A 12446-nucleotide genomic window follows, 5' to 3' on the forward strand; every position below is an offset into this window, starting at 1 on the left:
TCATATGATACCAGTATCTTCACAGCTTTAAAACAGAGCCCACTACAGCCTCTGAACGACAGAGCGGAGTGGAAGAGCTAAGGATAATGGCGGGGCACTTTGAGAGGCCAATCAGAATTCAGGGGTGGCTACCCCAGGACCAGAATATATAGAGAATTAAATTATTCTTCGGGGGGGATGGTAGGGGATCGACAGTTTCCTAATTGACACCTACATAAACAAAAACAAACAAATACACCTGAAACAGATGACAAAACACAAATAAACTCTACTCTTTACCACCATGTTGAATTACATTATAATTATTGAGTTGCTGCCTTTACTCAAATCTTGGCAACTCAGGGTACACGTGAGAAAAACTATCTTTACTAGTTTGGATTCTCACCCAACTTCCCACAAGGAAGTGTAAGGACGTTCCCTGCTGTTCTGAGGGCAAGTAAAGAAAACAATGCCAGTCTGAAACCCTGTTCAGTTCAGTGGAGCCACCTGGTAATACTCTCACAGGTTTATTTACAGCAGCATGCTTATTGGGTCTGTAATGTACTGCTGAGTATAGAATTTACAAGGCTCAGGGCTTCCCTCTGGTGGATGTGGATGTCTTTAAACCACAGGATGCGTTCAAAGGTGGAAATGTTCAGAGGTGTTTAAAATGACAATGCACGATTAGTTGGATGTGTATTCTTTATTGTAGACTGTTTAATCAGGGATATGGACTTTAATAACTGTAGGACACTAATATCTGACAGCAACCAGAACAAGAGAAGAGCCTCTCTTATATGAATTAATGAATGAATCCTGACCCACATCCAAAGCAGCCCTATGGCTCACATGAGGAGTACAATGTTTGGGAAAGATCAAGGACCATACCATGCTCTGCAAAGATAATTGCTAAAATCAGGGGCATGGGAGCATGCAGGCTTCAATTTTCCAGGCCAGTGGGACAACTCTGAAGACCCCTTTGAACTTCTTTAACTTAATCTGACTGAACCAGACCCATGTGCCCGGAGAGGACACACAGCTCCGATTTATTCTGTTAGCTGTGTGAAGGTTTAGGCACCAACTTTAGGGACCAGGTTCAGATAAGTGTCTTTCAGTGCACAGAGGGAGAGTTTGTAGTTTTTAGATGGTTTAAATCAGCAACATTGTGTGTAATTAAAGGACCCACAATGGACCCCCAGGACACACCTCCAGTATCAGACTGTGTGTCCTTAACCTTCACACACTGATTAAATAATAGTCTACCTTGAAGGAGGGAGGAAACAACTTGTAGCTAAATAGTTAATATTAAAGTTAAAATGAATGTTCAGTACAAACTTAAAGAAAACTCGCTATTTACACAATAAGCAACTTACATTGTTCTGAATAGTATAATCTAATTGATAAATTATAAATGGTAATTATTAATCATAATAAATGTATTTTGTATTTTATAGATCCATGGATGTGCAGTCTAGAATAAATATACCTAATAATAATAATATATGCTAAATCTTAGTTAAGTTATAGCATTTTTCAGTGGTTGAAAGTACATTTAATCAAGTATTGTACTTAATTATATTTTATTATATTTACTTGTACTAGTATTTAATTTTTTTCTATTTACTAATTCACAATTTTGTACTTTTAGTCCACCAAATTTAACTAAAGTTACTTGTTTAATTTTATACATATGATTAACTTACAAAGTCCTGCACACCCACACAGATGTTTACACTTCTTGTGGTTGACTAGACTTATAGCTGCAGTTGAGCTATGACATGAATTATGTGGTTACCAAAATCTATGTACTAATAGGCGATAAAGGTGTAACCTATCCCCCTCTGTACCAGTCCTGACCAAACCGGAGACCTTTGTGGTCCCTTAAACTATCCAGCAATTTCTTAAATAATATAAACTGGCTCCACGTCAATAATATAATATACAATAACATTACCATTCTTAAAAACTCCTCACAGCATTCACAGTGGTATCTACCACACGTGTCCCATCAAGAATGACACCCAGGCAACTGTTTATTAATCAACAGATTTTATTTACAGAACATAACAGTATGCAGGTGGACTGTTTCATAGTATTCTGAAGGCAGGTTCACACCTTGTTTGGTCCAGTTGAACCGAAACCAGGAGCATTTACCCCCCAAAAGAATCTGTTTGTTTGGGTTGGTCTGAATGCCGGACTCAAACTCTGGTGCAGACCAAACCTCGGCCTTCCGGTCTTGGACCGCTTATGGAGTGAACCCTGGAGCGGTTAATTTCTGGTGTGAACACTATTCGAACATGTGTCATTTAAATGATTAAAAAACATTTTTCACTTCCTGCTTTGGTGAACTAGTATCCAGTCCAGTTTGTTGTACTGCCCCCCCCAGTATTCTGTGACCTGTAGTATTAAACCAAAGTGTCACATGCATAATACCACCAAATCTGGTGTAAGTTCATAGACTTTTTCCTGCCAATCAGGACTGAATTCTCTTGAGTTTCTTTTCTGGAATTACAAATTTTAACAATCACTCCTCGGTGAGCTGCCTCCTCAACAATCAAACACTTCCGCCACAGGTCTTTAGTTTGAGTTTGGACCAGTTGTAAACAGTTAAACGATGTATCATCCCCGCACTGGTTCGATTCAGGAACCGGACCTTTCGGTGTGAACCCGCCCTGAGAGCAGGAAAACATTTCCTCCCCAGATTAATAGAAAGAATGAATTTACAAACAGTGAATTGAATACAGACTTTTTCAGCCAAAGACCAGTCATGACAGAGACAAAGCCTCCATTGATCTTCTGGAGTTTGATCCAGCATCTCCTGTCATACAGGTCACCAACCCCCACCCCTCACATCATCAAACAACCGACTGCTGAAATGTAACCACAGCCTTGTGAAATAAATGCCATTGGAAGAAGTTAACCCCAGAGTCTTGTAGCATTAGACTGTGATGACAAAGGAGGGGGGGAAGCAGAGTGGTTAGTATGGCAACTGCAAGAAAGATTCACATATAAAAGACTGGATACGGTAAAAAAAAAAAAAAAAAAAAAAGTCTAAAACTAAGGAATGGTCCACAATGTCCACCTTACCCTCCACACTCTCTCACAACATCCACAATCCAAGTTTCCACTGAGAGAGGTTGTAAAAGGTAATGTGACTGTGACAGGCTCAGTTTAGTTTTTAGTCATATTTTGTATTTACTGCAGCCAAATGTGACTTAAAGAGGAAGAAGTATTGCTAGGATTGTTTAGCGTCCTGCTCGGCCATCTACGCAGGACGAAACACTGGTCCGCCTCCAGGTGAGTGTCTACATACAGTGGGCTAGTAGTAGTTAGCTGCTTTTAATAAACAAACAGCGACATGAGAAAACAAAGTTAAAAGATATAGTATAGAATATTGACCACTTCTAGCCAGTGTCTCCTCCACACCCTACTCCACAGCTCTGGAACGCCCCCAAAACCCACCAAAAATGTGGGATGGAGGTCCCTCTTTCCTCCCCTAAAACGTGCTTGTAAGCAGCAGTTGGCGAAAGCCTCCCAAAATCAATGGACAAAGAAAGCCAGGTGAGAAGATCTAAAACCTTTGCCCATGCATTTAAACAGTAGTGAGTTAGGACAACGACGAGTGATTTCATTACGAGTGTGCATTTAAATCACCAATTGTCAGCAGTTGTTCTTTTTTCCTTTACAATATATTCATGTTTATTTCATAATATATATGTGTATATATATATATATATGTGTGTATATATATATATATATATATATATATATATATATATATATATATATATATATATATATATATATGTATATGTATATATATCAATATACATATATTTATTTAAGACTGTGTCCTTTAAATGCAAATGAAGTTGGAAGAGGTCTTGGCAGAACGTGAGAAGTTGTGTTCACACTTCACTTCCACTTGTTGTTAGGCTGCTCTACACTTCGTTTTTGCTTCCAGCATAAAGCCTGGTCCATGACTTGGCTGTAAAGTAAAGCAAAAAACATAAGTCATGTAAAAATTTACCAACGTGGGTTGTTACAAACTCGCATTAAGAAATGTGTACCATTTTTCATCATGAAAAAACTCAGATGAAAACCGCATCAATCAGGATGGTTTGATATGCAAAGGATGCAAAGCATTTACAAAAGGTCATTTATTTCTGATTACCTGATATATCAATAGATATTTTTATACATTATGTTGATGAAAGAAGAATAAATCGTTTCAGTATTGTTCTTTTTTTATCTTGAAGGTTTCACCAAATGTAGGCCCAAATAACTTAACTCATCACATCACATTGATTTTATCCACTATACTATAAAACTACTTTCATCTCTTCTATAGTTTGTTTAAATTCAACCAAAAACTGCTGTAATACGCTTTGTCATGAATTTAAATCCATCAAACTGAATGATACATTCTTGTCCAAAATGATGCACACTTAAAACATTCCTTTTTCCTTTCCCCCAACGTAAAACACAAAGAGAGACGAAAATGTTGTGGGGAAATAGAACTGCCTTTTCCGAAAATGTTTTGGTTGTAATTTTAATGTTCATTAAACAATGTTGGTGTATTGTAGTTTCATCACATTTCTTTAACTTATATATTGTATAAAGTGAGGATGCGTTATAAATAATTAGCGCCAAAAAACCACACCTCATAATGTAAAATAAACTGTACATAGTGTTTTTGTGTATTTAGGCCAGATGTTCCTTTAATTCAAACGATGGAGGGGAAAGGCAGCAGACTAGCTGAACCCAGCCAGGTAATACAGTAGCTCTCACCTGTTTCTATGGCTTCAGCTTCACTGGACTTCCACTTCTCTGCAACGTCATTTGCTAGGGGATCGTCAGGGTTGGGTGCACTTAGTAACGCCTGGATTGAGAGCAGCACTGTACGAATCTGCAGAGCTGGCGACCATTTATCTAAAAAGATGACAAACAGAAGGATTGCTCAGACTTAAACAGAGACAAAAGAAAAGCAGAGGGACAACAGAGTGTACGTCACTGAAAAAGAAGAAGTAGTTTATACTACAGGGGCAGTGAAGAGACAGTTATGATATGCAATATTAGTGGTACAAAACTCCAGCTGGGGGTCACATGTGTAACATACGAGGCCCTTGATCTTTTGAGCAAGATGAAATTGGCAAATCCCTCACTTCATTCACAGGCCGAACATCACAGGACACAATACATATAGGCTTTGCAACAGTGACAGGCCTGACTGAACGGACCAAAGACAGTCACTGAACAGATGCAAAAAGGCTGTAAAAGCTCACGTTAAACAAATTTTCAGCCAATGCAAAACATGTCATGTAAAGCACAATGCATACCACACATAGCTGGGCAAGAATAAACTGTGACACTCTAAAGCACCGACTTACCTTTCAAAATGTCTAGACATATTCTTCCCAACTTGTCTACATTGGGATGATATATTTTGGTCATGAAGCGTACTTTAGGAGCTGCCATGGGATATTCCTCTGGTAAAAAGAGTTCAAGTTTAAATGTGCCCCCCTCGAAAGGCGAGTCCTGAGGTCCAGCAATGACCACATGAAAGTAGCGGGCGTTGCCTTCATCTGGCTCTGCCTTGATGCCTGGGACAGGCTCTGCCAGCAAACGCTGAGTTTCCTGGTACAGAAAAAGACAGAAAGAAATGAACTATACATTACTATATACTACTATAAGGCCTCTTTCAGACAAAGATGTGCATGTTAGGGGAAATATTTCTGTATATTTCAATACATAAAGTGTTTTTATGTGACAATTGTTAGACATTTTTATAGAATAAAGCTATTTTCTAACTTTCTGTGCGTTTGTGATGACTGAAAGAAGCAGACTGTCATCCTTTGATATAAAGCAAAATCAAGATGTGCATTACATGTTTTTCACACTTTGAATCTGGGTGAAAGTATTTTATGTTACTCCTTCAGTGACTGCAGACACTTGGAAACAGTGTAATACTTACTTATGACAGCTACAAATAGAGCAGTGATTTAAGGACCTGTACCAAACATTACAGTTAAAATGTTGGTGGAAATTACACATCACACTTAATGGGGGAATTTTCATTTGACTTGTTTATTATTATATGAAAGTTAGTTGTGAGTCATAACTAGTCTAACAACGGAGATGGTAGGCAGAAGGTGGACTGTAGTGAGCTTGTTTTTTTATCATTTAACACAGAGGGGAGGGAGGCTGTGGCTGCAATATTGGCTCACTGCTGTAATCCTGAAGACTGTGTGCAGTATATATAACTGTCTTTTAGAGGTGACACTGACTCAGCCACCGCACCACAGGACACCATTACTTCCATCCCCATCAGCTACTGCAGCAAGGCTTCTCCGCAATCATAGTGACAGCAAAGTGACTAACAGAAACACACAGCGTTACTGAGAAAGAGGAACAGATATCTGACATCTACTGAGGCATGCATTAACAAGAAAACTACATTTAAGTTCAATGCTATGCACATCATTATATAAACCAGAGTGTTCATATATTGCACTGTACATTTGTCTGCATTCTCCAAACTGATAATACAGTAAACCACCTCTATTAGGCTCTGATTATTTTCATAATCTAAAAAATATATTATATATCCTGTCGAACTGTGTGCATCACACTTGACAACAACGGAGCAATAAATAAATAACAGCATAACTATGTATGAAATCAAGTTAAGCTTGCCAACGGCCGGCACTCGGATGCAACTGGGAGTGAGATTCCTGAAATGTTTCAGATAACCCACAGACAAAACCGTGCAGTGAAAACACAGACGGGAGAGGGGCTCCCAGTCGCAGTCACACGCTCTGAGGGCTCAAGGGCTCGGTCCTCTAAGTACTGTTCCCAGCCCTGCCACCTCTCCCCACCAACACTAAGTCTGCAGTCTGCTTACTCGCCCACCTGTGCAACCTTCTCTTCTACACCTTTCTTTATAAAACTCAGACTACGTACTACTCCTTTACAAATCATAAGCTCTAATTCCAGTAAATCTGGTTAATATACACAAATACACAGAATTAATTACTTTTATTTGCTTACTTACAGAGATGCACTGTGAAAGTTAATGGCTTCTGTGAGGTTTGACTGTTACCACCAAAGCTAAAGTAATAAATTGATGATGATTCGTTACTTATTATTATTATTATTATAAAGCCTGATTAATACTTCTGTGTCGAGTCGATGCAGGTTCACAAATACAAGACTGAGCTTCTCTATGTTTCATAAAAGTATAAATTAAATACTAATATGTAGCTGCTGGTCAGACGCTGAAAGCAGTTTCAACACATCATGCTGGTGTCTGGGTACTTAAGGTGTTTGACATTTTACAGTCCAAATTATTAATAATTGAAGAGTTTAATTTCTTTTAATTAATTTAATTAATAAATAATGAAAACAGAAATTAAACTGAACTTCATAAGTAATCAGAGCCCCTCGTAAAACTTGGTCCACTGAAATGTCATGATGATATAGACATAAAAATGTATTATTACTATACTATTTTTGTCATTACTTAAGAAGAAACATTTTTACTGAGGACAACCACTCTACCCAGCTTAATCTTTGCTAAGGTGCACACTTAGATCCATATAATAAATAACTTTATTAAGCAAGCTTTGGGTCTATCTGCATGGTAAATCATCAAAACATACAGATATTGTGATATGATTCACGACTAGAGGGAATGATTTAGGATTTCCTTTTCATTGAAATAAAAACCCAATTAAAACTATGGAGGATATGACATTTATATATGGAGAACAAGAATTGTGGGCCAAGGCATCTCTTCAACACTACAATACTATATTATAATACTGTTTTGTCACAAATTCTACCTTTATCAATAATTATTGTATTGCACTTGGTCATATTGTGATTTTGATTAATTGTGCAGCCTTAATCAGAGCCTATAAAATACAACTGGTGAAAGGAAATGTACTTATAATTGAGCACATAAAAACCTACCATACCACACAAGGCGTCACTTTATACTACTATAAGGCCTCTTTCAAACAAAGATGTGCGTGTTAGAGGAAATATTTCTGTATATTTCAGTGGAAGGTGTAAATAAAAAGTGCATAAAGTGTTTTAATGCGACAATTGCTAGATATTTATATAGAATACGGCTATTTTCTAACTTTCTGTGCTTGTCTATAATAACTGAAAGGAGCAGACTGTCATCGTTTAATATAAATACATTTTAATAACACTAAAACACTATATCACAACACTGTTTTATCACAAATTCTACCTTTTTAATCACATATTGCAATTGAGGAGGCCCTGTACACAAAACATAACTGTCAGGTGTCTCAATCATTACAATTAATGATATTGATCTCCAAAGCGCTGTAATTATGGGTTTGCGGTGACAACACTGTACCATAATTGCCCCTCATATAGTTTAAAACCAGGTGGGAGCAGCACAAAGTGATTTCTGATCCAACCTTTCCCCCCCGCCACTCTTTTTGATGGGTGTGTCAGTTGCTAAGTTACCGCAGTTACCATAACAACTGTCGTTACTGGCTCAGAGGCGGTTAACTTAACTGACGAACGAAATTAAGAGAAAGCGTGTAAATAATAAACAAATAATGAATAAATAAACAACTATAAGAGGGCAAAACATCCCAAATTTAAGCGTGCTTATGCTTCAGTTAAAAGTATTACTCTGGGTGTGAAGCTAACAGGCTAACAAACTAGCCGGGGAGGGCGGTTAGCGTCGTTAGCATCGTTAGCATCGTTAGCATCTAGGAAAAAAACACAACACAGCAAATTTATCCGCCATTTTATTTCCCTTTTTCTTTTTTAACAAACCGTTGGTGTATTTTTATTTTTTTTAACCCCCATCTGGTCACCGGGAATAATAAAAACGGAAGTTAACGTTAGCGGGCTTTAGGGTTTAGGTTAAAGTGTTCAACCACACACACACACACACACACACACACACACACACACACACACACACACACACACACACACACACACACACACACACCCACACACACTCATTACCTTTATGATCCTGCGGGGCAGTCCGGTCATCTTGTCTTCAATTCGGGCTTTTTAGCTCTCGGTGCCTGCTCTCTGTCGCTGGAACACTTCCGGGTTCTCTGCGTCATGACAGCGGATGGAGGAGCGTTTAATACATAGATATAGAATACATAGATATACATAGATATAGAATACATAGATATACATAGACATAGAATACATAGGTAATATATATATACATAGATATTATACTATACATAGACATATATATACATAGATATACATAGATATATTATACATAGATATTATACATATATTATACAAAGACATATAATACATAGATATACATAGATATAGAATACATAGATAGACATAGATATAGAATACATAGATAGACATAGATATATAATACATAGATATACATAGATATAGAATACATAGATATGTAATACATAGATATACATAGATAAAGAATACATAGATATACATAGATATAGAATACATAGATACATAATACATAGATATATTATACATAGATATAGAATACATAGATATACATAGATATAGAATACATAGATAGACATAGATATAGAATACATAGATAGACATAGATATAGAATACATAATACATAGATATATAATAATAGAGATACATAGATATAGAATACATAGAGATACATAGATATATAATACATAGATATACATAGATATAGAATACTATATTTATTACATAGATATATAATACATAGATAGACATAGATATATACTACATAGATATACATAGATATATAATACATAGATATACATAGATATATAATACATAGATATACATAGATATAGAATACATAGATATACATAGATATAGAATACATAGATATACATAGATATATAATACATAGATATACATAGATATATAATACATAGATATACATAGATATATAATACATAGATATACATAGATATATAATACATAGATATATAATACATAGATAGACATAGATATATAATACATAGATATACATAGATATATACTACATAGATAAACATAGATATATATTATACATAGATATATAATATACATAGATATATAATACATAGATATACATAGATATATAATACATAGATATACATAGATATATAATACATAGATATACATAGATATATAATACATAGATATACATAGATATATAATACATAGATATATTATACATAGATATATAATACATAGATATACATAGATATATAATACATAGATATACATAGATATATAATACATAGATATACATAGATATATTATACATAGATATACATAGATATATAATACATAGATATACATAGATATATTATACATAGATATATAATACATAGATATACATAGATATACATAGATATATAATACCTAGATATACATAGATATATTATACATAGATATACATAGATATATAATACATAGATATACATAGATATACATAGATAATACATAGATATACATAGATATATAATACATAGATATATTATACATAGATATATAATACATAGATATACATAGATATATAATATAGATATACATAGATATTAATTACATAGATATATTATACATAGATATACATAGATATATAATACATAGATAATACATAGATATAATAAATATATAATACATAAATATACATAGATATACATAGATATATAATACATAGATAGACATAGATATATAATACATAGATATACATAGATATATTATACATAGATATACATAGATATATAATACATAGATATACATAGATATATTATTCATAGATATACATAGATATATTATACATAGATATACATAGATATATAATACATAGATATACATATATATATAATACATAGATATACATAGATATATAATACATAGATATACATAGATATATAATACATAGATAGACATAGATATATAATACATAGATATACATAGATATATTATACATAGATATACATAGATATATAATACATAGATATACATAGATATATTATTCATAGATATACATAGATATATTATACATAGATATATATCATAGATAGAAAAAATACATAGATATATAGATATACAATACATAGATATACATAGATATATAATACATAGATATACATAGATATATTATACATAGATATACATAGATATATAATACATAGATAAACATAGATATACATAGATATATAATACATAGATATACATAGATATACATAGATATATAATACATAGATATATAATACATAGATATAATAGATACCTAGATTATAATATATACATAGATATACATAGACATATAATACATAGATATACATAGTATACATAGATATATAATACATAAATATACATAGATATACATAGATATATAATACATAGATAGACATAGATATATAATACATAGATATACATAGATATATTATAATACATAGATATACATAGATATATTAATACATAGATATACATAGATATATTATTTATATATTATACATAGATATATAATACATAGATGTATTATACATATATACATAGACATATATATACATAGATATACATAGATATATTATACATAGATATTATACATATATTATACAAAGACATATAATACATAGACATATTATACATAGATATATGTTATACATAGATATATTATACATAGATATATATATTATACATAGACATATAATACATAGACATATTATACATAGATATATATTATACATAGATATATTATACATAGATATATTATACATAGATATATTATACATAGACATATTATACATAGATATATATTATACATAGCTATATTATACATACACGTATTATACATAGATACATTATACATAGGTCGAGACAGACGACCACCCACCTAGAGCCGGAGGATCTGTCCTAGGTTTCTGCCTTTTAACAGGCAGTTTTTCCTTGCCCTTGTCGCAAGTGCTTGCTCATGGTGGTACTGTTGGGTCTCTGTAATTAATGTTAAAGAGTTCGGTCTGGACCTGCTCTATTTGAAAAGTGTCCTGAGATAACTTCTGTTATGAATTGGCGCTATACAAATAAAATTGAATTGAATTGAATTGAATTGAATAGACATATTATACATAAATATATTAGACATAGATATATTATACATAGACATATTATACATAGATATATCATACATACACATATTATACATAGATATATTATACATAGACATATTATACATAGATATATTATACATAGATATATTAATGTAAAGGGGGGGAGGACCAAACAGATAGATGATATTATAGCCCTGCACATAATTTGTCACAATACCAGAGAAATGTGTTTTAAAGGTGCAGTTTGTAACATTTAAGAGGATCTATTTGCAGAAATAGGAATATAGTATTCAAGATTCAAGAAGCTTTATTTATCTCGAGGGAAGTTACTGTGCAACCGTTTCAATACAAAGGTGGTAAAGTAAAGTACTACA

General features: G+C 33.3%; 1 protein-coding gene across 1 annotated transcript; it reads right to left on the bottom strand.

Moving 5' to 3' along the window:
* Positions 1-2011: 2011 nt before the first annotated feature.
* On the bottom strand, positions 2012-9116 carry ube2na (ubiquitin-conjugating enzyme E2Na). The gene is made up of 4 exons (XM_051382384.1): positions 9001-9116; positions 5370-5616; positions 4771-4911; positions 2012-3967 (listed from the first exon to the last, which is right to left on the bottom strand). Exons 1-4 carry the CDS (start codon positions 9028-9030, stop codon positions 3921-3923), a joined length of 465 nt encoding a protein of 154 aa, XP_051238344.1. The 5' UTR covers positions 9031-9116; the 3' UTR covers positions 2012-3920.
* Positions 9117-12446: the final 3330 nt, after the last annotated feature.

This window comes from Dicentrarchus labrax, unplaced genomic scaffold (assembly GCF_905237075.1).
Source record: "Dicentrarchus labrax unplaced genomic scaffold, dlabrax2021, whole genome shotgun sequence".
NCBI lineage: Eukaryota > Metazoa > Chordata > Actinopteri > Moronidae > Dicentrarchus > Dicentrarchus labrax.

Coding starts and splice junctions, on each gene's coding strand:
- ube2na (XM_051382384.1), bottom strand. CDS start 9,030: ATGACCGGACTGCCCCGCAGGATCATAAAG. Junction 5,617..9,000: donor TGCCCCGCAGGATCATAAAG/GTAATGAGTGTG, acceptor TTTCTGTACCAG/GAAACTCAGCGTTTGCTGGC. Junction 3,968..4,770: donor AGCTGAAGCCATAGAAACAG/GTGAGAGCTACT, acceptor TTTACTTTACAG/CCAAGTCATGGACCAGGCTT.